Genomic DNA, 26356 nt, shown 5'->3' with positions numbered 1-26356 from the left:
CTTCTATTCCCCAAACAAAGACAGGTCAGAAGGGGCAAGATGGGGAGTCCTGGGGAGTCAACCCCCTCATCTACGCAGTTATCAGGTGATGAGAGCATTGGATGGTTTTAAATACTTTCCATACCAAGAAAAACAAACCCACACTCAGAACCATTTATTTCATCTCTATTGTCTCCACACAGATCAGATCAATACAGATGAATGGGAAAATGCACAAGAGTAGCTGAAAAAATAGAGCTAGAAAATAGGATTCTTTCTGCATTTCCAAAAGTGACAAATGTAGTGGAGTGGCTAACAACCTCCCTCCCACAGCATGCAGTGGAGCAGCTAATCATCGCTCTTCAAGGCCCTGTGCTGCCCCTGGGGGTGCAGCTTCTCAGAAACTGCAGACTCAGTCCAGGCTTGGGCTGCCAGCCAAAAGACACAGCTCCGTGATTAATGCTTCAGTGTCACCCACTGCACATTCCTGAACACTGAGCAGAATCCTTGCTGTGGTTTACATTCTTAGCCAAACCTAGCACTGATGCAATAGCACCAAGGCCCAGGCACTAAGCCCTGCAATACACTAGGCCCTCAACTTAAAAAATGCCAACCTGATTTTCACCTAACACAAACTCTTGGGAAGTACTGGGCGTACATACATTTGCTTCTTCCAGGCTCCCACATCAGAGGTTTTGTAGCTCCTACCCCCAGGTAAACTAGCCACACTGTGGTGGAATTGGTATCTTGTGGCCTCTCTGAGTACTTAAGGGCTAGGGGTCATCTCTGATGCCTGAAAAGAAGAGAGTGAATGCTTGATTGGAGCTCACAGCAGCTGGATGATATAGGAAGCAGCTGTCATGGGAAGGCAACTTTCCAGGGGAAACAGAGCATTGTACCGAAACAGCCTCCCTCATGGCTCCAACAGGTCTAGCTGGTAATGTAGGGACAGGTAAGGAAAGCTGCAGGGATTTTAGTCACTGGCCCTTCTGCAGAGAATGTTGCAAGCAGAAGCTCTCAGGCTATCACATGGAAATAGTCAAAATTTTCAGAGCTCTAAAGGAAATGAGGACAACCTGCTCTAGGCTGCGCTTCTGGCTTGTTACTGCCTAAGCAACCTGGCCACTCACTAGAGCCCTAAATGTCCTGAACAGCATCGGGAGCCAGCCCTTTTCAAAAAGGCCCTAGCTACACAAGAAAGCTGTATTTATTTAACAAAAGCAATTTAGAGCCAGATTTAGTTAAATTGATGCAACCCCTGGTTAATGGCAAAGCTTATTTGTATCCTATGTGATGTCTGATGGAACAGGAAGGATTCAGAACACCTTGTTGTGGACTCTTATTTTGTGCCTCACACAAGGAGGTAGCATTAAACTAACTACATTGGTTCTAAACAGATTTAATTCAAATCAGTACAATTTTCTTCTATAGGTAAGGCCTAAGCAATTGTGCATATGTTTAGGGAGTTCTGACATTCCAGAGGAGGTGGGGTTGTCAGAGTTGGTAATCCCCATCAGCCAAAACCAGGAATTTTTAGGTTTAGTTTTACTAGTTGGTTAAACTGCCATCAAATAGGATCCCAGACACCACATGACTTAAACTCAAGGGCACAGTCACACTCAGATTCCTTCTCCCAGCTTTGCAGCCATAGTGATTTCAGACTCACTTTTCATCCTTCTCACCAGCAGGTTCCCCTTTCCAGTGTTTCTCAACCTTTTTGTTACCAGGGACTGGCTTGCTGCCTTCCTAAACTGTGTCAGGGAGATCTCATGGACTGGTCCTTGAGAAACACTGCCCCATCCATCTCTTTCACACACGCATGATGTTTTCTTCTCTACTCTGCCCTTTCTCTATATACAGTCAGTGTTTTCTCTCTCCTCCATTCCTCCCCCCATTCCTCCTCTGGTGGCGGCCAGAGTCCAAGCCCTGCTCACTCTCCACCTGCTGATGAGAGGCCTTAGGAGGGGGGCAGTGACTGAGCAGGTTTTCCCCAGATACAGGCGAGTTGATGACCTGGGATGACAGGAAACATTTGCTGACCATTTCTCAAATATGCACCTAGGCTGTATTGAACAGGGGAGGGGACAGGTTCTCTAAACAGAGGAGTTAAGGTTAAAGGCAGAAGCTTTCAGGCTAAGCTATATAACCTCCTGTTCCAACCTGCCCCAAGTATTAGGCCTGATTTCAAAGCTAAGGCAGAGGAACTCAGAGAGGCAGACTGTCCAGGCTGACACCTTCCCATTTTTCTACTGATAAATGAGGGCTGAGTGGGAAGGGGCCTTCTCACGTCTATCTATGTGGTTTTGATAGTACCTTTGCTCCTGCTAGGTAGGCTGCACTGGGGAATGTTGGTGGTTTGCTGCTGCTTTGGGGAATTGTTTTCTCTCTGGGCCTGGACTAGCAGGTAAATCCTTCTTTGCCAGATAAAGGGATCTTGTCCTATTCACTCAGCAGCTTAAGATGTTTAAGAACGAGGAGTAATGGTCTCAAGTTGCAATGGGGGAGGTTTAGATTGGATATTAGGAAAAACTTTTTCACTAAGAGGGTGGTGAAACACTGGAATGCGTTACCTAGGGAGGTGGTAGAATCTCCTTCCTTAGAGGTTTTTAAGGTCAGGCTTGACAAAGCCCTGGCTGGGATGATTTAACTGGGAATTGGTCCTGCTTCGAGCAGGGGGTTGGACTAGATGACCTTCTGGGGTCCCTTCCAACCCTGATATTCTATGATTCTATGATTCTATGATGTGCAGTTCCAACACTTGTTCTTACTGCAGGATGAGACACAGTCTGTTCTTGGAACAGGTTCTCGGTTCATTTCTGCTCCTCAAAAGCTTTCATTCCATAAAACACCAACATTGGAAGCCCTGGTTTGTGTGATTTTAACAGAGCAGGGATAGAAGAGCCAGGGAACGGAGTCCAGCATCCCCAATGACTCCCTCTTTTTCTCACCTGCCTCTCTCACTAGCAGCTGGACCCACAAGCGCACACACAGGAAGTTACATTAGTGTTCCTTATTGCTTTGTAACAGCTCAAAGTCAATGCAGCTCTGGGAGGCAGCATGAGGTCGTCTGAGTGGAGGTCATTCTGTAGTGTTTGAGAGCAGCACCATGACTGTAATGCCTGTGCACAGGAGAAGGACCTGCTGCAGGGAGTTCCTGGGGAAGAAACAAGAGAGTCAGAATGGGCCAGGAACCAGTCCCAATCTGCACAAGTACAGGGACTCAGGAGTCCAATCTCTTATGCCAGAGATGGGCAAACTGTGGCCCATGGGACCATCCTGCCTGGCCCTTGAGCACCCGGCCCCTTCCCTGCTGTGGCCCCTCCCCCGCAGCCTCAGCTCACCGTGCTGCTAGCGCTGTGGGCGGCCGGGCTGCGAGCTCCTGGCAGGCAGCACAGCAGCGTGGCTGGCTCTGACCAGGCGGCGCGGCTGCCAGTCCTGGTGCTCTGAGAGGCATGGTAAGGGGGCGGGGAGAAGGTTGGGTCAGAGGGTGGTTGGTTAGGCATGGGAGTCCCAGGGAGCCTGTCTGGGGGCAGGGGTGTGGATAGGGGTTGGGGCAGTCAGGGGGGGTTGGATAGGGGGTGGGGTCCCGGGGGAAGCAATTAGGGGTGGGGAGGTTCCGGGAGGGGGCGGTCATGAGACAAAGAGCAGTGGGTTGGATGGGTTGGGGGTTCTAAGGGGGCAGGCAGGGGGCAGGAAGTGGGAGGGGGCCAGGCTGTTTGGCGAGGCACATCCTTCCCTACCCAGCCCTCCATTCAGTTTCAGAACCCTGATGTGGCCCTCAGGCAAAAAAAAGTTTGCCCCCCACACTGTCTTATGCACTCTGCCCCTCTAGAACGGTCATGGACCGGGGCTGTTGTCTGAGTGAGGACATGCACATGGGCAAGGGAGCCACCTCCAGGAGTAGGAAAGATATTCACAACACTTCCTTCTGTGTGGCAGAGAGAGGTCTGAGAAACCACTCTAACAGGAGACAAGGCTGGATACTGGAAGCGGTAAGGATATAGTGATCGTTCTATGGAAGATGGGTACTACGAATGACAGTAATGAATGGAGATTTGGGGTTTGTCACTGAATGGCAGCAGCACAAAAGACTATATTTTGGGAAAACAAATGTTGGGAAATTAATAAATCTAGGGAGCAGAGTGCAATGGGAAGAATTAAAAATCCATCATAATGGAACGTGACTGAGAAATCTTAAGTCACAATAACCTGCTAATCCTCTGAAAGAGAATGGTCCCTAGATCCCTGCAGTGGCAAACTCTCAAAGATCAGAGGGTTAAAAAATAATTGGAAGTGACACTGGCTTTGCTGGGAGCTGAATGCATTCATGTCAACAGATGAATTCCGTCAGTATTCAGTATCAAATTGGCATTGATTGCTTGTTTTATACCCCCCCAATGTCAATTCAGCAAAGCACCGAATTAGGGATGGGGGAAGGAGTAGATACCCTGAGGACAGCGTTAGGTCAGGCGCTTGGCTAAACAGCCTAGACTGAATCTGTTCTATCTAACATGCTCAGGAGCCAGCACGTTATATTAGAGATAGGCTGCGGCCAGAAGCTGAGTACCTGGCACAGCACAGCAGACTCTGCTAGATACCATCTCACCTCTCACGGGATTTGGGGAGAAAGTGCTCACCTGCTCCCAGGAACAGAGGCTTTACCACCATGTTCTCTCCCACCACCACAGCAGAAATGCCATACCAGCATACGAATAACCACGATGGAGCCACTTACCAGGGATTCTTCTCCTCTAGGAGGTCAGGCACAACATTTACCAAGGCAATGTACAGGAATCCCCCGGAGGTGAATGGGAGAATCCAAGCTATGGTTTCCCCTGCACATGCAGTGAAAATCACCATTAGTAATGAGAAGGGATACAGGAGAACAGACAGAGGAAAGTAGGCACACAAGCAGATACATTCCTCAATGCAGCCCCAGTGAGCCTTACCTGTCCCTTTAGGCGACTGAGAACAAATTGCGAAGCAGGTTCCTAGAATTCCCCCCAGAGCTGTGGAAAGCTGCATCTTGGCTGCACTCCAGCGGTCAAACCCAGCCCGGAGCAGGATGGCGAAATCTCCTACCTGTGGGAAAGCAGAGTCAGTGGTTATCGATCCTAACTCTCCTGAACACAGAGACCAGCATTAACAAAGGAGATAGCACGACTAGGAACATGATGGGTGAACACCAGCACTCGGCAGGGAGCAGATCCTCCAAGGAAAGGGAAGAATGATGCAGAGCAGAGGTAACCCCCGCCAGCCCTCTTCCTGCAGACAGAGCACTGCTGTTCTGCTTCAGACCAGGTCCTAACTTCCCAGCTCCCCTGGCAGCAGGCTGCAGACCCTTCTCACCTCATGTGGGATTTCGTGCAGTAGGATTGCCATAGTGGTTAGGAGCCCAACCTGCAGAAGATGGGAAAAGTCTATTAGGAAATGGTCTCTCAGCTCAGTGATGCAGAGACTACAGCACTCCCACCCCTGGAGTGAATGGACTCTGGCTGCCCTGTGTTAAGTGCTCACTATAGAGCAGGGGTAGGCAACCTATGGCACGTGTGCCAAAGGAGGCACGCGAGCGGATTTTCAGTGGCCCTCACACTGCCCGGGTCCTGGCCACGGGTCCGGGGGCTCTGCATTTTAATTTAATTTTAAATGAAGCTTCTTAAACATTTTAAAAACCTTATTTACATACAACAATAATTTAGTTATATATTACAGACTTATAGAAAGAGACCTTCTAAAAACATTAAAATGTATTACTGGCACGCGAAACCTTAAATTCAAGTGAATAAATGAAGACTCGGCACACCACTTCTGAAAGGTTGCCAACCCCTGCTATAGAGACATATGAGATAACTACCTGGTCCATGCATGCCTAATGCAGGGGCCAAGGGTCTCCCAGATCTGAAACATTAGAGCCAGAAAAGTTATGTCCCAAGCAGGGCTGCTCCCTGTTGTTTTCTCCAGCACAACACTATCTTGGCAGCTATCCCTTGGGGAAGGGATCCCCAAGTCCTTTACTTGGCAGGCAGGCACACACTACAGCTGAGAGAAGGGTTCCCCCTGATCTCCGGTTTGGCAGGTGGGTGCAGCACAAACCTTACCTTTCTGCTAACCAGGAAGCTGGCTGCCACCGCCAGGCCATGTGTGAAGTTATCAATGGTATTGGCCAACAGGTTAAGGTATCCACTGATCTGCAGAGGGAAGTCAGAGGCATTCATGGGTGACGGAATTTGATGAGGTTCAGGGTAGGGGGAAGCACCAGGTACAGCCAACGGGCAATTACCTACTCTAAGAGCAGATGAATCACGGTGGGGCAGGGCTGGTCAATGGCTTAAACCCCATGTCTGTGCTTCAGACAGGACACTGTATTGCCACGTTCAGCTTTAGTGCAGACAGAGGGAGCCTTAGGGTTGAGAATTCCAGTTTAGTGGGGAAGGGGAAGAGAGGTACAAGCCTAGAAAGAGCTCTAAAGACAGGGAGAGAAGAAAGAAGAGAAAGAAGCTTACTAGAGAAAGGGAAGAGCAGGAAGGCAGTCTGGAGGAATAAATCCAATTGTAAAGCAACAACAGATTTCAGATGGTGCCCACAAATTTGCACAAGTGACTGGGTTCTAATATAAATAGAGTCTGTTTTCTAGTCAATTGCATAGTTTAATATACAACTTGTCAAATGTCTCCCATACAAGACATGGGAGGTACAAAGCAGCAGAGCTAATGCTGCTGGTGGAAGCTTAAATTTACTTTTTGTGGCTTAAAAACTTTAACTATTGGATTAAATATTAAAAACATTAAAAACAAGAATTTTGCAGATTTTTTTTCTTAAAGAACAAGAAACCAATCAAAGGAAAGTGCTAACAGCCCCTAAAGAAGTCAATTTCAATTCTGATGGACCTACTTTAAGGTTGGCTGCCGCCTATTGACATATACTGATAAACACTTCTGAACAACTACAAGCAAGTGCCCACCTGCTGCCCCCACGCTGGCTTGTCTCCATCTCTTTTTTAGGGTTTTCTATAGTGCCCACCACTATAGTATTTAAGTTCTGCACAAATTAATTCGATTTACATAGCAATGTCTCTAGTGGACTTCATGGAGTCTTCTGCACTTTTGTGGTTCTAGGGAACTGCTTAAGGCATCTCAATCTCGTTAGTCGGAAAACGTTATCACAGGAAAGGCATGCGCGAAGGTGATCAGGCTCTAGATTAGTCTAAATCTTTTGGAAGCTCATTCCATAGCTGAACCCATTTGACTGAGCACTATCTCTTGCTCTCATGTACTTTGAGTTGTATAATCCTAAAGGAGTACGGTTGCCTTGGTGGGTCATGGATGGAGATGCAGTCACTGGTGTAGATGGGATCTGATCCATTGCTGGCTTTGAAGATCAGGACCAAGGCCTTGAATTGGCAATGGAGGCAAATTAAGAGTTAGAAGAAGGACTGGAGCATGAGGTGATGGTGGCCCAGCCTGTTGAGTCTGACAGCTAAATTATGCATAAGACAGGGCCTCTGCATTACTTCTGCCTTCAAGACCAGACACAGAGTTAATGGTAATCCACTTTGGAGGAGACTGATCACTATGTGGATTGCTGCGACCAGATCCTTGCCCAAGGAAAAGGCAATGTCTTCTAACAAGCTGAAGAAGGCATGAGGCATTTATTGTCACTGAAAAAAGAAAAGGAGGACTTGTGCCACCTTAGAGACTGACAAATTTATTTGAGCATAAGCTTTCGTGAGCTACAGCTCACTTCATTGGATACATTCAGTGGAAAATACAGTGGGGAGATTTATAAACACAGAGAACATGAAACAATGGGTGTTACCATACACACTATAATGAGAGTGATCAGGTAAGGTGAGCTATTACCAGCAGGAGAGTGGGGGGAAAAAAACCTTTTGTAGTGATAATCAAGGTGGGCCATTTCCAGCAGTTGACAAGAACGTGTGAGGAATGGGGGGGTGAGGGGAGAGGTGGGAATAAACATGGGGAAATAGTTTTACTTTGTGTAATGACACATCCACTCCCAGTCTTTATTCAAGCCTAAGTTAATTGTATCCAGTTTGCAAATTAATTCCAATGCAGCAGTCTCTCAGAGTCTGTTTTTGAAGTTTTTTTGTTGAAGAATTGCCACTTTTAGGTCTGTAATCGAGTGACCAAAGAGATTGAAGTGTTCTCCGACTGGTGTTTGAATGTTCTAATTCTTGACGTCTGATTTGTGTCCATTTATTCTTTTATGTAGAGACTGTCCAGTTTGACCAATGTACATGGCAGAGGGGCATTGCTGGCACATGATGGCATATATCGCATTGGTAGATGTGCAGGTGAACGAGCCTCTGATAGTGTGGCTGATGTGATTAGGCCCTATGATGGTGTCCCCTGAATAGATATATGGATACAGTTGGTAACGGGCTTTGTTGCAAGGATAGGTTCCTGGGTTAGTGGTTCTGTTGTGTGGTTGCTGGTGAGTATTTGCTTCAGGTTGGGGGGCTGTCTGTAAGCAAGGACTGGCCTGTCTCCCAAGATCTGTGAGAGTGATGGGTCGTCCTTCAGGATAGGTTGTAGATCCTTGATGATGCGTTGGAAAGGTTTTAGTTGGGGGCTGAAGGTGATGGCTAGTGGCGTTCTGTTATTTTCTTTGTTGGGCCTGTCCTGTAGTAGGTAACTTCTGGGTACTCTTCTGGCTCTGTCAATCCGTTTCTTCACTTCAGCAGGTGGGTATTGTAGTTCTAAGAACGCTTGATAGAGATCCTGTAGGTGTTTGTCTCTGTCTGAGGGGTTGGAGCAAATGCGGTTATATCGTAGAGCTGAAGTTACTTGTACATCCAGCGTTACTGATGAATCAAGCAAATCCCTGAGGCTTTATGCCACTTTGACAGGAATGGGGTGAAGATGCCTTTGATGAAAGGAAAAGCCAGTGACCCAGTTAATTCTTCAGAACATTGCCCCTATTGACCAGCTTCACTTCAGTCTCCCTGGATTGAATTTGAATCTGCTGCTCTCCTGTTGCCCTTGGGACACCCCTGTGATAGCACTGGCTGTGTGTGTAGAGTATGAGATATGTAGCTGAGTACTGTTAGTTAGCAGTCTACCCATGGTGTCTCACTACCTCTCCAAGTGAGCTTATGTACATATTTAAGAAGAGAGGGAACAAGATAGATCCCTGAAGAAATCTGTAGGTGAAGACTCTTTTGAGAAGAGGAACAGATTCCTATCACCACTGTCTGGGTCCTGTAGAGGTGGGCTATCTACTTCAGCTGTATCATATAAGCAGGTCAACAGTAACTTATGGTCAACTGTGTTGAATGTTAGAGATAACAAGCAGTATGAACATTGAGACATGACCTCTCTCCTTTGCTAAGAGGTTGCCCATCAGTGCTACGAGGGGTGTCTGTACTGTGTCCTGATCTGAAGTCTGGTTGTGAAACATCAAGGATATTCACAGATGTCACACGCTGGAGTTCGGCAGTTACTTTTGGTTTGAACAATTTTGCTAGGAACGGGAGGTCAAGTGGTTTTCTGCATTTAGTGTTGGCTTTTTGAGGATCAAGCAAACAACTTTGCTTGTCAAAAGGACTGGCACATTTACTTCTCTGAAAGAGACATTGAGCAGACATTTCTGCTAGCATTGGGCAAAGTTATTGTTCTTTGACCCTCACCAACCAAGATGGGCACATATCTGATTTGCAGGTGGTGGTTTGGATATTTCCCAGGGCTTTTCAAGCTTCAACATGTGTGCGACTGAGAAGACTTCCATGGGGGGAGCAAGTGGTTAGTGTCACCTGTTCTTGGGTAGTGTTTTCTGCAACCAGGAAGTTTGTCTCTCCAAGTAAAAATTATTTAGAGACACTTTCTACTACTCATGCTCAGCATGTCTTTTCAAATATTCAGAACTTTGAGCAGTACATATATGAACTAAGTGTGAGAATAAGGGGTCGGAAGTTAATAATGAGGCCTAATTACCAGCCAGGTTTAAAAGTTCTGCTGTTGAATTTTCAGTAAAAGTGGAACACACACATTTCAAAGCTAGCTGAAGTGATTTTGCTCAAACTTAAAAAAAAACAAAAAACAAACAAACAAAAAAAAAAAAACGAAACACCTATTTGGGCAGAGATCAAGCCTGGAAAAATTTTAGCTCAGAAGATGAATGTTTTAGAAAATTATGAGCATGTGAAAACAGGGTTAAAACGGATTGTTTTTGCATGTTAACTGTAACCAAACATAACAAGAAAATAAAAGTAATTATGGGAGAAAAGCAGAATCAACCCCCACGAACTACCTGGGAAAGAGAATAGAAACACAGACTAGAAAAATCTGCGCCGGGGGGGGGGGGGGGGGGGGGAATCACAGATGCCAAGAAGAGAGTGTAAAAAGAGAAAAAGCCAACAGGCAAAAGCAAGTTCCACGTGTGCATTACCGTAACAAGTGGATGCAGCAGTGTCTCGAGAATCATGAATGCAAATCACTTTCTGTTCTCATCCCATTTTCAGTCATAGATAACTGTCTGAAGTTTTTTCTCCTTTTCACGGCAAGATTTTCCAGGATTGGGCTTTGCCCAAAGGGGAGTGGTAATTATTCATTTAAGTTTAAGCAAAGCAAAACAACAAACAAACAAACACACACAACACTTTCTCAGCAAATAGGAACAGAGAAAACAAATCCACTTCTCATGATTAAAACATGGCCACTTTTTCTTGTCAATGGCTCGGGTGAAAACTGTCATTGAAGAGAAGTGAAGCCAGGGTTTTCTGAAGAAACTTTGTTTTGATTTGACAGTTATGAGCCTGTGACACTTACGTCCGGAGACTGCACCACAGGATATTCTCTAAGCTCATGAAGAGCGCAGCTGGAGAAAGACTATCAGCTCATGATACAGTTCTCTTGTACCGAGGCACTGGAACATATTGCTGCAGATCAGTAGCAGCCCCTGGGCCTGATAAGGAGAGGAGGGATGTGTTCCTAAGACTTTTTCATGAGCAAAGCTATTGAGGAAGGCATCCTGCACATCTTAGGGTTCCCCTCCTGTGCATGTTATACTCTCGGCCAGGGTAAAGGACCTTCCCCATCTACATAGCTTCTAAGGTGGAAGAGGTTGTATAGGCAGTGGTTAGATAAAGTGTTACAGTTCTGATTTAAATGCATTACTGCCAATTTGTTGTGGCCTACAGAGCTTTGGAGTCCTGAAGAGTCAAATCTCCCTTTTATGGTACTTTCCCCATTTTGGCCAGTATTTTCTTCAAAAAACAACTCGTATGAAACCACCACAGTAACTCCATACAAAAAAGTCTCACAAGGAGAACATTAAGATCATATGATTTAGAAGTCAGGAAACACCACAATTAAGGTTGCACATATAGCATTAACTGCCCCCTTATGCATACTCATTACTACAACAAGGACTTTCATAATATGACCACAGACTCTCTCAAAACCAATACACAGATTTTAAGGCCAGAAGGGACTATTACGACCATCTCATCTGTAACACATGACAAAGAATCTCTCCTGATAATTTGTGTGTCAAACCCACACTTTATGTTTGAGCTATAGAATATCTTTTAGAAAGACATCCAGTCTTGATTTAAAGACTGCAAGTGGTAGAGAATCTACCTCATCCTTAAGTAAGTTGTTCCAATGGTTAATTAACCTCATTAAAAATTATGCCTTATTTCTAATCCTAAATTGTCTAGTTTTAGTTTCCAAGCATCGGATTGCGTTATGCTTCATTTGGCTAGATTAAAGAGCCATCCACTAACGGAAATCTCTTCATCATGTAGGTACTGACAGACCATGATCAAGTAATTTATTAACCTCCTCTGAGATTAAATGTCTTTAGTCTCTCACTGTAAGACATATTTTTCAGATCTCATATCATTCCTGTAGCTCTTTTATGAACCCTGTCCAATTTTTCAGTCTTCTTTTTGAAGTCTGGGCACCAGAACTGGACACAGTATTTCAGTTATGGTCTCACTAATGCTGTATACAGAGGTAATAGCACCTCCCTATTCCTACTAGATATTCCCCTGCTTATAGATCCAAGGACTGTGTTCACCCTCTTAACAGCACCACAACAGAAGCTAATTTTTAATTTATTATCTACCATAGCCCTTGAGTACTGCTTTCTATAATACAGTCCCCCATCCATTAAGTGTGACCCCTCACTCTTTGTTCCTAGATGTACGACCTTGCATTTGGCTGTTCAAATAAGCCCACCTTACTTAGTGATGCAGGTTGATCTGTATAACTAAATTATCCTCATAATTATTTACCGCTCCACCAATTTGTGTCATCTGCAAATTTACTAGCAATGATTTTATGTTTTCTTTCAGATAATGGATACAAATATTAAACAATGAGCTGAGAATAGATCCCTGATGGACTGTACTTCCACTGGATGATAATTCCCCATTTACAATTACGTTTTATGATCGATCAGTTAAACTGTTTTAATCCATATAATATGGGCTACATTAATTTTGTATATTGCTAATTTTATCAGAATGCCATTTGGGACTAGTCAAATGCCTTACAGAAGAACACTATATCGACACAGTTACTTTTATAAATAAAACTTGTGTATAATCAAACATTACATCAAGTTTTGCTGACAAGACCTATTTTCCATAAAACCAAGTTGGCTGGCACTAACTATGCTACCATCTTTTAAGTTTTTACTGATTATGTCTCACATCAGCCTTTCTATGATTTTGCATGGGATTGATACCAAGCTAATCAGCCTGTAGATACCCGGGTCATCCCATTTCCTTTAAAATTTTGGCACATCATCATACAATTTTTCTTCACCTTTAGACACATTGAAGTAGTATCTTCCAACCTGTGCACACACCAGAGCACGTGAAAGTCACAAACATGAAAAGTACTTAGTAAACTAGATTTACATAGCATCCTACATATTAAAGGATAACAAAGAGCAGCAAAATAAATTAAGAAATAGGCAAAAGCAGAGATTTAAAATAAAAGGAAACAGAATTAAAAGAGGAAAGGAAAGAGTTTATAAGAAGCTTTTAACTGAGTGTAATTAAGTTGTGCACTAGCCAGCCCATGTAACCACATCTTATGGTTACCCTCTCACTTCCTGCTCTAAAGTTAGTCAGAGATTTGTTGCATGTTGCCTTAAAAACTTAAACTGTAAGCTCTCTGAGGCAGGTATGCTCTTTTACTGTTTGTACAGTGTCTAGCACAATGGGGTCCTGATCCTTGACTGGAGTCTATAGATGTGTCTGTAACACAAATAATAATAGAGTGAAAATTTTCTTTCATATGTAAACCATCAAAAGTCACTAAGCTAAGTTAGCTGCCTCAGTCCCCAAATTGCTAAATTATTACAGTACAGATGTTAAGAAAAAAGAAATCAGCACATAACAAGTGTATGTCAATAAAGAAACTAAAAATAACACAGGTATGAAAGAATGAAAATAATGAGAGGATAGTCAAAAAACCCCATGCTCTCAGACTATTATTTGAGACAGTCTGATGAGTTCACTGAAGATAGCACTGGGGTAACATATGCACAAGGAGCATTATCATTGTGAAGACATAGGAACTGGCTTTTCCTGACTTTTGACAGTTTTCCTTTCCAACCCTGATGTAACTGTGTACGGAATTTTTAGAAAGAGTTGTCCACTCTGCTCCAGGCACCTGGATGTTTCAGATATGGTTAAATTAAACAATTCATTCTTAAACTTTCAACATTTTTCTGTGAATGGCTCTGTCCACGAACACCAGACCAGGTTTTCAGCCACCCTCAATGCAGAAGCCCTGCACTACTCTGGCTGAATTTCAAACTTCTCCCTCCTCAACACATAATGGCAATTCCACCTTGGAGCAGGTGTAGGACACTGCACTCCCCCCTTCTGCACTCTGGGTTCAGCTTGCTGATCATTTACCTTGATTCTTCGATCCGGTGGGCGAGATGAGAGAGAGGAGCCATTACACTGAGCCATGTTTGTCTTTGCTCTTTGGACTTTGCCTGCTACTTTCTGCAGGGAGAAGCTGTTTCCATTTGGAGTCCCTCTGGAAGGTGCTTTGGAATTATTGCCCTGAATCAGAGAGAAACAACTGTTACCACTTCTAACCTCCAACAGAGAGTGTGACTAGAAGAGGGGCCTAGAAAGTCTCCCTTTATCCTTAATCCTTCCCTCCCTAAAGCCCAAACAGAATGTGTTTTTGGCCTCAAATCTAGTAACCACAGCCTTCAGAAATGGAATAGATTTCTGGGTGGCTTTATTCAAGTTTATGAAATGGGATTCATATATTTAAGTAGCTGAGCTAAAAATTGACATGCACTTGTGGAAGCAAGAAAGGAATCTGAAAGACATTATTTTAACGTCAAATCGCTCTGCTGGGGCTAGAAACACTCTAAACCCAATACAAATTCTTCAGGAACAGTGAAGTTTGCTAAAGTGCACTGGACCAGGGATCAAAAAAATAACATTTGGTCCTCAGTGTAAAGAATATAATGGGACTCTATAACAAGGTTGTATATCGTGGAATGGGGGACATCAGACCCCACAGTACCACATAATAAGGAGAAAGTTAGGAGACAGGGCTGGGATAGGTGTATCAGCTCCACACACTCACTCAGGTTTACGGGTCACATTTAGCTGTTCTTTGCAAACTCTTTTCAGTGTGTGGTCTCATTTTCTCTTACTTAGAAGGATGGTACTAACAAGAGCCCAGCACAGTTCAGATGCCGCCCAGAAAGTCTGTAGATTGCCAAGGGCTGGCCACTTTATGCTCCATTTGCATAGTTTTGGAGCTGACCTCTCATCCCTTTGTGAGTGACCATTTGTCCCTTTGTTGCTAGGTGACTCCTGCCTCATCCACTATGTCACATTAAGTAGCCAATCACAAGACCCGTCCACTGTGACCAGCCAATCCCATGGTCAAAGGGCCCAGAGTGGTGGTGAGGATAATTCCCACTACCCCAGGGAAATACCAGGGAACCTCTTCTTCTCACCATGGTGGATTTAAATCAGTTACCAAGAGGAAAGCCTCAATTTAAATAATCTATTTTAATCAATGTTTCCATTTGTACTTCAGTTATTTTCTAAAGAAAGGTGCATTTTCATTGGTTGACATAAGCATTAAAACATGGTGATTTACAACTAAATAGAGCCTTTACACTAGATTTTTTTTGCTCACTACGAGGGTATATTATAACTACACACATTTATTTAAGCAACAACATAATATTTTCAGATTCTTATTCATTGTACATAATTAGTATATTAGAAAATGGTGAACATATTTCTTATTTACTACTGATGTGCCATATTTATAAAGCTTGACCTCAAACGTTACATGTTTTCCCCGATTCTTTCTTTATAGAAAAAAGCAGCTTTTAACTCAAAAAGTTTTTGATATATACTCTTGGATTCAGCATATTTATTTAAAATATTTTAAAGAGACTATAATAAGTTTAAGCCTTAACATATAATTCAGATTTCTTTTTAAACAGATTTCTTTTTAAAAGAAAAAAATAAATATAATTTAAATAAAAAAATAAATCTGATTTAATTTAAAAAATCCAAAACCCAGGGGCAAGAAACGCCTGCCAAACCCACAGGGCAAGACCTTAGCTTGGAGATGAAAGGTCTCCTTTCCCAGCTCCAGAAGAATGGAGCAAGTGCCCAGTCACATGGCTCCGCCCAGCACTGCTGGCCTCCCAAACCACGCTTTGAGTTAAATCACAGCTCCAGGTTCCCCTGAGGAGCCTACCAGGAGGGGAGAGTAATAGGGTTTAGTGCATGTGTCAGGGTACTGCTGGAGAAGCCCTTAATCAGCTCCTGCCACTCCAGCTCCAATCAGGGAGAATGGATTTGCCTGGTAACTGACCACACTTGCCAGCCTCATTAGCAGGAGCTATAAGGCTGGAAGGAAATGAGAGAAAGTGGGGGCAGAGACTAAGAGAGGGAGGTCAGGCTCAGAGGAAGTAGGAGCCTCCAAGTCTGTTGCTGTCCAGGCCTGTGGTAGGCCAAGCAGTTGTAAAGCCTGTATATAGTTGGAAACTGGTGGTGGGAAACTGATCATGAATAAAGACGACAGATGTTCCACCAGACTGGAGTGTCCCTGATTCATGGAGGAGACGGGCCAAGGGGCTGAATCCAGAGGGGAGCAGTGTGTACCCTGTTACAGTGCAGTATTTGTATGGAAACTTTTCCCCTTTCATCACCCACTCACCGTGCTGGGCCATTCTTGCTTCTCACTCTCTAGGAACATCTTCTCCAGTGCCAGGAAGGTCAGGAAGCCAATGATCACCCAGAGGCCAAGAAGCTGCTGTTGCTGCAAGCTCTGCCCACCTCCTAGAAAGCAAAAGAGATCTCTGTTTGCATTGTTGGAGTTCCTGAATGATAAGCCTCACCCCCAGTACAATGCAGCTTGTGACTGAGGGACTTGAGACAAGAATATAGGGCAGAAAGCATTTCCTTTAGTCCTATGAGAAGCACAGGACAGACAGACCCTGCAGAAAACCCTATTTGCTTCATCTACTCATCCTTGATCCAACCTAGGGCAAGGGGGAAACTAGGCTCCACATCTCCAATACTCCAGCAATGGAGGCTATCATGTCTCCTTGGTACTCTCAGGAGCCTTCTAAGCCCAGCTCTTAAGCCTCCCTTCCATAAATTACTGGGCAAAGGTGGGCAAGGCAGAAATCTCTTACCGGAGGCTACAAAGATGCTTGTATCAGCACAAATCCTGCATCTGAGCCTGTGTGAGTAGCACGTTCAGACATGAAGGTTGTGCTTTGGGAAGCTGAGCCAAATACCGATCTTCCCGATCACACCACACCTGGGGAAGTTATTAGCCCAAGGCTACAACATGTTCCTTTCAATTAGGGCTGAGATTGTCAGATCCTTATCTGTTTGGCCTGACTGCAGGTGCAAAGACTGCTCCAGCAATAGGACAGGCAAAAGCATTAGAAATGTGACCCAGGCGGCGCATGCAAACCTGGAAGCTCAAGACAAGAGAAAAGACTAACAAGAGAAGTGAATAAGCTGCAGCAGAGACAGCGCAGTCACTGGGGGCCCAAGGCACCGGGCTCTGCTGATCCTGCCTGTGCAGTGAAGATGGAAAGGACCAGAGGAGAAACAGAGCTTTGCAGAGGGATTCTGTATTTCCACCGCTTAGGTGCCACATAGCAGATTATGAGAAATCCAGGCTGTTCCTCTATCTCCTACATTCTCAGGAAGGAATGGATTCCACAATTCCTTAGGCAGAGATCAGTGGGAATCCAGCCCTTGGTGGGAGATGACAGAAATCTGGCCCGCTGCAGCACTGTTCCCAGAAGAGTCAGGAAAAGTTTCTCTTCTTACTGAGCAGCTACCGCCTATAGCAGGGATCAGAAACCTTTGGCACGTGGCCCACCAGGGTAAGCCTCCTGGCGGGCTGGGCTGGTTTGTTTACCTGCCACGTCTGCATGTTCGGCCAATTGCAGCTCCCACTGGCCACGGTTCGCCACTCCAGGCCAATAGGTGCTGCAGGAAGTGGCGTGGGCCAAGGGATGTGCTGGCCGCCGCTTCCCGCAGCCTCCATTGGCCTGAAATGGCGAACCGTTGCCAGTGGGAGCCGCGATCAACTGAACCTGCAGACACAGCAAGTAAACAAACAGGGCCGGCCCTGGTGGGCTACATGCCAAAGGTTGCCGATCCCTGGCCTACAGGGTTCAGCATCACTCCGCTTCTCACGACATTAGTGTGCCCATGTGCAAACATAATTTATTACTTGTCTCCATGGGCCCTTTAGAAAACAGCTACCAGAAGGGGGCTATGCTAGTTGTGTCCCAAGCTTTATCCCAGGGCAGACCAGGGCCATCCCAGCCGTGGTGCTCAGTTTTCTGGCAGAGTTGGAACTCTGCCAGCTGCACCTTGCTTTCCTCCCCACCCAAGAACTCTAGGGACTGTCAATTTCCACCACTTCTCCTCAGGCATAACCTAGGAGGTCAGCAGATTTGGGCTCTGTTGTACCAAGGTAGGGAATGGAGGGGGAGTGATTCACAGCGGCTCCAGGAGCAGTACCAGGAGAAAGGCAAAGGTTCCCTAGAGCCCATCAGGCACCTACATAGAGAGATGGAACATTAAGAAAAGCAGCATGGTGCAGATTCACAAGAAAGCATAGCAGCCAGTGCCTGGGGCTGGCTCTGGTGCTCAGGGCATTAGTACAGTGCCAGGTATTACCTGCAGTGGCGCTGCAGGTGTAGGCCCAAGCCTCAGGGAGGAGGTGCAGAAATACGTTCCCCAGAAGCCCACCAATTGCAAAACTCAACAGCTGCTTCAAACGATTGGATCCCACTGAAAAACAAACAAATGCCAATCACAGCCCAGACCGCTCCTGACAAGTTGTGAGAGACACCCAAATCAGGAGGCCTTGCAGCTTGAACTACCAGGGAACATGAGGAGGGAAATGAACTGCGTGTGACACAGACCCCAGGGCACTTCATCGCCCTGAGCGAGCTGTGGGTGGTGTTGTGCCTCAGAACCTTGTGCCCTGGCAGTGAGGCTCAGAGCATGAACTGTACATTCAAGGGGCCTAGGTGAGGGGAGTCTGTACTCCAGGGAAGTGGAGGAGGATGTGAGCATCCCCCCCTCCCCAGGATCCAAGTTAGAGGATGCTCCTTGTATGAGCTCTACACCTGAAGTCCCAGAACCCCACGCTCAGCTAGGGGACTACTTGCCCCATTTTTAGGAATGGCACAAGTCACCCATCTTATAACAGGAGTGGACTGTGCCTACATTTCAGGGCACCAGGAAGATCCCAACTCCTGGGTTAGGTATACGACCATTGCCCCATTCAGTCACTGCCTATTGGGGGGGAGGGAGGGAGAAGACGACTGGCATCAGGAATAAAAAGCCAGAAAGAAGATTTACCTTCTGATTGCAGGGCAGCTCCTGTCTCAAGGGGAACTACCAGCAGGGGGAAGACTCCACTCAGCCCCACCATAACTGAGCCAATCAGAGAAAAGATCCAAGCATCCAGTCGTTCCCCACTGAACAAAGTTCCCCAGGACTCGGCCTCTTTCTCACACAGAGGACTGGCACCGGTGGTGGCCTTGCCCACTGGGAGCTCCTGGGCTTCACAGGGGACGCTGAGCAGAAACAAGGCAAGCGTCCCATGAAGCAGAAACCTTTGCCCTGTCATCGCTGAGCAGCTTCAGCCTGGCTGGCCAATCTCTGAAAGGAAGGAGGAAAAGCTGAGTTCTGAGAGAAAGTGCAAGACCCCCAGCTCATCCCTCAGAGTCTGTGTCCCCTTCTGGAGGAAATCATGGCCTCAAACTCATATATCCTCTGTCTTTCAATTCCCTTCCTGGGTAGCTTGGTTCCCACATATATTCCCCTTTGCACAGGGAACCCATATTTTTCTCTTCTTCCTGTTTCTTCTTAGTTTCAGTTTCTCGGATTTGAGCAGTTGACTGGAGGGCGGGGACATCCTCTATCATTTGACATGAGAAAATGCCTGTTTGGTCCCTCAGTCTCCGCCTGCCATGGGAAGGAGTCCAGCCTCCTGCACCTTCCCTTAGCACTTGGTTTCTCCAGAGTCTCTGCTGCTCAAACTGCACCCCTAGACAAAGTTTCCTCCCTGTAGGATACACTGTCCCAGGTGGGCTCCAACAAGGCCCTTGTATAATGGAGCTATAAAGATAAAAAGGTAATGAGGTGATTTTAGGGATATACTGGAGCAGAGGCTCTCTCTATACTTGGGGGCAGGGCTGGCATACTGCACTATCAGTGTTACTACACAAATGCAAATCCCCAGTGGAGACATGCTAGAAGATTAGTGCAATAAGTGGCACTGAAGCTGTGTGTCTACTTTAGGGGTCTGCACATCAATGTACTGAAGCAAGTTTTTCTGGTCTAGACAAGCTCTCAGACCCCTCAGTTGAAGCATTTTTCTTAAAATTATCTGCACTTCACCTTTTAAAGGGGAGTAATTTTAGTACATCTGGGCCGCAGTAGCTATAATGAGAGGGACCAAAAGGCTTCATGTCCTGCTGGATCAAAGTCCTGCTCCAAGAACAAACTGCCTGCCAGTTGGATGAAAACTTCTCTGATCATAGTTGATCTCCAGATAGCAAACCTCTTGAGACTGAGAACCGTATTAATTTTCAGGGAGAAGTTCTCCTTCCAACTATCTCATAAATACTCTGAAAATCCCTGTTCTCCCTGACAAGGAGTGTCACTGGGAATCAGATTAGAGATTGTTCACTTGTTACAGGCATAAATGCCAGCGCTTTGCCATGTGATGGGTGATGGAATTCCGTCAGGGCCCTCAGCAATCACAATGAGGAGATTTATGCAACACAACTATCTCCAGCAGAATCAAAGGATTATAAACCACACATCTAAAATCCACAAGCTCTGCTTAGTGTCCTGATGACAGACAAATTGTCAGGTCTTCACAGTCATCCCAGCGATCAGACACTGGCTAATGCTTGGGGTAAGTGTTAATGACAGAACTACAGAGAGAAGAAGTTGTGTCAGATGTGGTTCCCACCCCAGTTGCGTAGATGCAAACCTCCTGTTGTCAATGGAATGCATCTGGGACGTTTCCATGCCATCTGGCTTCCTTTACACAGTCTAGGTCTCTCTCAGCTACAGCCCTGCACAACTGTAAAACTAAGGGGCCTGGAGAACCCTCCCAGAAAGGGGAGAGTTCTGAAAGCTTTAACCATCTAGTATCTGACTAGGCATCCTCCCATTGCATGAGTACATAGTGAGCTGAAGGTTTCACACACATTAGGGCAGAAATAGCTAGAGGTTAGGGGAAGTATAGAGCACAATCTTCTCCCTACTAAACCAACTGCAAGGGAGTCTGCATTTACAGTATTTCCTGTTATAAACTGCCAGAGTGTTCAGCACCTTTTCCAGTCTGATTCTATGCTAATGGAAACTGGTGCCCTTAGTGGCAGGGTGAGAGCTTGGAAAATAATAGCTTCCTATACCAAGAGAGTAGCCATGCTGGGCAGATCCCAAGTAGCAGAGCTCTGGGCTGGCCCCAGTACTAAGCAGAAGGGCCTAAGCTAAGGCAAAGAACAATCCTAACAAAACAACTGCTTTCATCAGAGTTTGTGTTGTCTTGGATGAGGAACATTGGAATAGGCCCTAACCCCTCACATTCCCACTTCTGCTGTACAGTTGTTATCCTGTGGGTGTGCACTGTCACAATTTGAACCACAGCAGAAGATCAGGCTGGAAGAGAAGCTGCCACCACAGCTCATGTCACACAAGGGGAGGCCCTACTGGGTTGGAACCACCAAAATGAGGGTCCCGCATCTGCCCGAGACCAAATGGCAAATAAATTGGACACCTGAAGCTCCACTTAGTCTAAACAACAAAAATCCTGTTTAGAGACAGGAGTATGAGGGGAAAATAGCAAATCCCAAAAGCTCAAAGCATGGATCGCAGCTGACTGCGGATCTCTTAGCAGGATTTGCTCTAGAAAGAAGTCTAGGCAGATGACTAGGGAGACTAGAATTGCTTCTCCAGAAGAGATGTCAGTTGCTTAAGGGACAACAGAAGCAGAACCAGATTCTCTTACTTCCACTCATGTCAATTAACTGTCTGAGACTTAGGGTTTGTTCTTCTTAATAAAACCAGAGAAGGAAGTTATATATCCTCACAGGTGAGTAAGAAGAGGCCCATGGCTCTCAAGTTCCTTTTCTGGTAGCACAGGGACCCCCGCATATTCCTCCAAGCTCCTTACATGGTGGCTGTTAGGAATTTATGACAAAGCAGTGAGGGATTGCACACAACAATTGACCCATATCTACCTCCATGCCCAGAAAGATGCTTAGATCAATCCCAGCATTTGTCAGTTTATAGTGCCTCAAGTCCCACTGCTTTACAGCTTGCTATTCATAGCTCCATAGTCTCCTTGATTCTGTACCCCACTGCTATAGACTTCTGAGCAGACAATGCCTGTGAAGTCTCTAAATGCACATTACCTACGGGGAAAGCCAGACTAAACAGTCACCTCAAATATACCACTAAAAGCAAGGAAGTGAGCAGCCAGGACCCCACACTGCCTTAGGACCAAAGCGCTCAGGGGAATGGAGGAAGATATATCATGGTGTCATTAAAGTCACAGGTTCACATCACATTTCTGGTTTTGCGATTTTCCCCTATCATTGGCGCTCAGCTACCACAGCAATGGGAGCCAGATAAACAATTAGAGAGACAGAGAGGATCTCAGATGCTCCAAGACAATGGGGCAGAATTTTAAAAGCACCAGGTGTACTGGGATTTAAAGCAGATCTGTATTGTTCCTGTGGAAAAGTGGATGATGGATTCAATATATGCAACAGACCCAAATGGTCAGGGCTTCATTTAAACACTTAATTTGAAAGACAGTAGCTCCAACAGCACAGCACCCCATCATACTGGGGTCAGGACCACCTTAAAGGAGAAAGTGCCCTTTACACAATCATAAGTACCACTCTCTGTGACACCAACATGTTCTGTGGAGGTCTCCTATCCAAGTACTGAAGAGGGTTAGCTCTGCTTAGCCCTTTCAATCACAGCTGTAGAGCATATGACTGAACTAGCTAAAAGTATTCCCAGCACAGGAATAACAGATGCTACAACAGAAAGTGAAAGATGAAAAGAGGGGTGGAAATTTTGCCATTCACTCACTCCTGGCAGTGGTGGGGTGTTGAATTCAAAGCATGAAAATGAATCACATTTCCCCTCCCAGTGTGCAAGCCTAGAGTCTGGCCTCCTCCCCGGGCACTTATACAGCAAGCAGACTCTGCAGCAGTCTCTATGAAAATGCAAATAGAACCAGAAATGCAGATTCACACCAAGATAAAAATCTACTGCAAGTCAGAGAAAGGAAGGAGAGATAAAACCAAATATTTACACAAGATGTTCCTGAAACTGCCAGAGTCCCCTGCTGAAGCTGAAGAAGCCTTCTAGGTCTTTCTGCAAGCTGTTTTCAAGCAATGCACCTGGAAAGTTCATCCCAGACCTCCAAACAACTCTCAAGTGGTCTGTGCGTGGCAGTGAGTTCACTCTGCTCCTGCCTCCTCCCCCTCACAGCCAGTAGCTCTGCCCTTTCAGACAACGCAGCTTTAGCGGCTTTTTGGCACAAGCCCACGTTCCATCATGATGACACTTTAAATGTGCTTGGAAAGAACTTGTATAGTTATTTTCCCTGGAAGCCCATGGCCTGTTCATGGAGCCACAGTGGAACACTGCTCAGAACAGAAAAGTTATTTCACTAAAGAGGAAATGGAAACAGCAGCCAGCAAATTCTCCCAAAGCCTCATTCCATCAGCCCTGCAGTAACCTCCGGATTCCTACTGAAAACCCCAACACTTCTGACAAGGTTTACCAGGCTCTCCAGTTTCCAGTTATTGCCCCAGTGTTTGTTCTCTCTCAGGAGTTTACCTCTCAACCACATGCCATTTCTGAGAAGCCCAAAGCACTTCAGAGTACTCTCCCTTTCCCTAGGATCTCTCACATAAGAATATCTTGCTCTATTCAGAACCGCATCTTTCTTTATGGAGTGCGTCTCTTTCTGCAAAGCATACATACATGTGAACATCACAATACCCACAACTAAAAGCTGCACACATACAGCTAAGAAGGGTAGCAGGCTTAGGAACACAAGATATAACACAGAAAAGTCCAAGGTCCAGCAAATTCAGGATCTCATCTCTAACTGCAACCAATACTGGAATCTTCAGAGGAAAATGTGGTGAAACCACCCACAAAAACGCCTAACTGAACCATAGAGTAGCTTGAGGTGGGGGTATTTCTTCCTGACCTCACCCAGGCTAGCAATAAGCCTCATCCCCCAAAGGACAGGAAAATGTCTTCCCACACCAACTTGGCAATCAACCTCACCCCCCAGGGATAGGTGTGATTTCTTCCTGACCCAACCCTGCAATCAGCCTCAGGCCCTGGAGCAAGAGTATTTTAGAGCCTTCATAACATTTATCTTAGAGCATAAACAGGCATCATCATGAGCTCGCCACTAGATTTTCTCCACCAGCTAACACATATTAAAAAAAACCCTACAATATATTAGCTAATGTGTTCAAAATCAACTATAACTAGATTTTGAACACGTTAGCTAATATATTCAGAACATAAGGCCCTAGATGGCATTCCTGAAGATACAATTTTTATCTAAAAGGAAGAGACATCTACAGCAGTGGTTCCCAAACTGTGGTTCGTGAACCTCTGGGGGTTCACAAAATGTTACAGGGGGTTCTCAGGAAAAAATTCCCTAATGGCAGACAGAGCTGTCCATAGGGACCCCGAGCAGCACGGGGCCAGCAGCCCTTGGGGAGTTCCAAGAGCTAAGCAAAGCATATCTATCACACTGAGGTGATTTAAACTTCAAGACTCCTTATATGAAATAGAAAGGGAGGTGGATATTTTTTGCTGTTTTTAAAATTAAATAGACTGCTAGTGTTGTTTTTAAATTATTATGAAGAAAAAGTTTAAGCTTTGTTGTAACGTGCATTGTTTGCCTGGACTGCTCAAGACCTGAATGCTTGTGTAGGAGGAACTCTTTGGCTTCTTAAATACCGGAGGTGGCTTCATGCTGTTTCACATCTGATACTCCTTGATGAAACATAGAAGCCAGAGGCACCAGTACTGGGGGGCGACAAGGGTCAGATGCCACCCCCGCGTTGGCACGACCACCCTCCGTGGGTCCCTCCCCTTTTTTTCTGGCGGCCCCTGCAGGCCCCCCACTTTTCCAGCAGTGCCCCCGCACCCCTTTTTCCTACTGGCACCTCTGATAGGAGCCTTGTCTTATAACAGGTTTAATCAAAACTGATACAAGCTACAAAAGTGAGCTCTTGGAAGAGTGTTGCTGTTTTCATAATGTAATAAAAATACTGTAATGACAGATAATAATTAATAGTGTGTAATAAGCATGTCATAAAAATATTTTATATTTCCAAGATCTGCTTTTATAATTTATGCTGAGGTAAGGGAGAAAATCCCTGGAAATATTCATTTTTAGGACGGGATTCACAAGACTTGACATTTTAGTGAAAGGGGTTCACGGGTTGTTAAAGTTTGGAACCACTGATCTACAGCAATCTTACCATGAATGACTGAATTTGTCAGCACTGAATTTCATCTAAGTAATACACATCGGAAAGGATGATTTGATCAACTCATATGATTTACTAGGTTATAAATTAAATTTATAAATTATAAAAGCTCTCAGGGAAAAGAGCTGTGTTGTCACTATACACAGCGCAATGAAGTTCTCTAGGTGAATGCACAACAGCAGTGAAGAAAGCAAACAAGTTGATTGATAGTATGGTACTGAAAATCCTGCAAATGTTATCATTCCATTATTAAATGTGACAAAGGTAGTCACACTATAGATTAAGTTGTGTGACACCTTTGACTCTAAGACCTGTTTTCAGTTGTTTATAACTTTGCCAGATTTAAGCCATTTGAGCTGATTTATAGATCAGTGGTATACATTTCCTGTAATACTGTTTCACTCTCATCACCCTATCTCCAAAAGGATATAGCAGAAATAGACATGGAAGATGAAAATTATTAGAGCCAAAGACAGTTATTACTGTAAAAAGGAGATGAGTAAAAAGGATTCTTGAAAGAGGCATATAAAATATTGAATGGTGCAGTGAAGCAAGATCAGGTATGGCTGTGCTGTTCATTTCTCCTGTAACACGGGAACAAGATAACAGCCAATGAAATCCAAGGGCAGCAAATTTAAAACTGGAAAAAAGAAATATTTTTACACAACACCCAATTAGCCAGTGAAACTCACTGCCCCCAGACATCCGAGGGCAAGCGCTGGGCAGAGTGTAAAAGTGGGTTTAACGTTACTGCGGCCCAGGGGCACCTCCGCAGGCCCGTGGACAGGCGCGCAGCGCCAGGCACACCAGCCCTTGGGGCTGGGCACAAGTCAGGCTTAGGAAGCAACTTCTCCTGCAGCAGGCTCCCGTCGCTGCCCCTCAGGGGCTCCGGACACCAGACCAGCGGCCCGGGCTGAGCCGGGGCAGGTCCCGCGAGTCCTGCCGGTGCCAGGAGGCTGCCAGGAGCGAGCGGGCGCTGTCAGCCCAGCCGCGGGGGCCGCGCTGCACCGACAGTCCCTACCCGGGAGCTCGGTCTCTCGGCTCCGCGAGGACCATCACTATTGCCGGCTGGGCCCGTCCGCAGGGACCCGCCTCCCCTGGGTGGGGGCGCTGGGCATCGGCGCCGGCCCGGCCGGGGCTCCAGGGGCGGGGGGAGCCCGGGGGAGCGCCGCGTCCCGCCCGCTCCCCACCGCGGGCGGCCACCTACCGTGCGGCGGCGCGCTCCGGGCTGCCCCTGCCATCCAGCCGCGGCGCCGCTCGGGACTCCCCGGCTGGCCCCTCAGCCCCGCCTCCCAGC

At 45.9% G+C, this 26356-nt stretch overlaps 1 protein-coding gene across 1 annotated transcript; it reads right to left on the bottom strand.

Moving 5' to 3' along the window:
• Positions 1-152: 152 nt before the first annotated feature.
• Positions 153-26356, bottom strand: SLC39A13 (solute carrier family 39 member 13). Its single transcript, XM_074957023.1, has 10 exons — positions 26267-26356; positions 18857-19159; positions 18167-18280; positions 16173-16294; positions 13877-14029; positions 6078-6167; positions 5329-5379; positions 4929-5061; positions 4715-4814; positions 153-3133 (listed from the first exon to the last, which is right to left on the bottom strand). Exons 2-10 carry the CDS (start codon positions 19125-19127, stop codon positions 3058-3060), a joined length of 1110 nt encoding a protein of 369 aa, XP_074813124.1. The 5' UTR covers positions 19128-19159; positions 26267-26356; the 3' UTR covers positions 153-3057.

Source organism: Natator depressus, chromosome 6 (genome assembly GCF_965152275.1).
Source record: "Natator depressus isolate rNatDep1 chromosome 6, rNatDep2.hap1, whole genome shotgun sequence".
NCBI lineage: Eukaryota > Metazoa > Chordata > Testudines > Cheloniidae > Natator > Natator depressus.
Note: the sequence above shows the minus strand (reverse complement) of the source record. Positions and strands in the feature narration are given on the sequence as shown.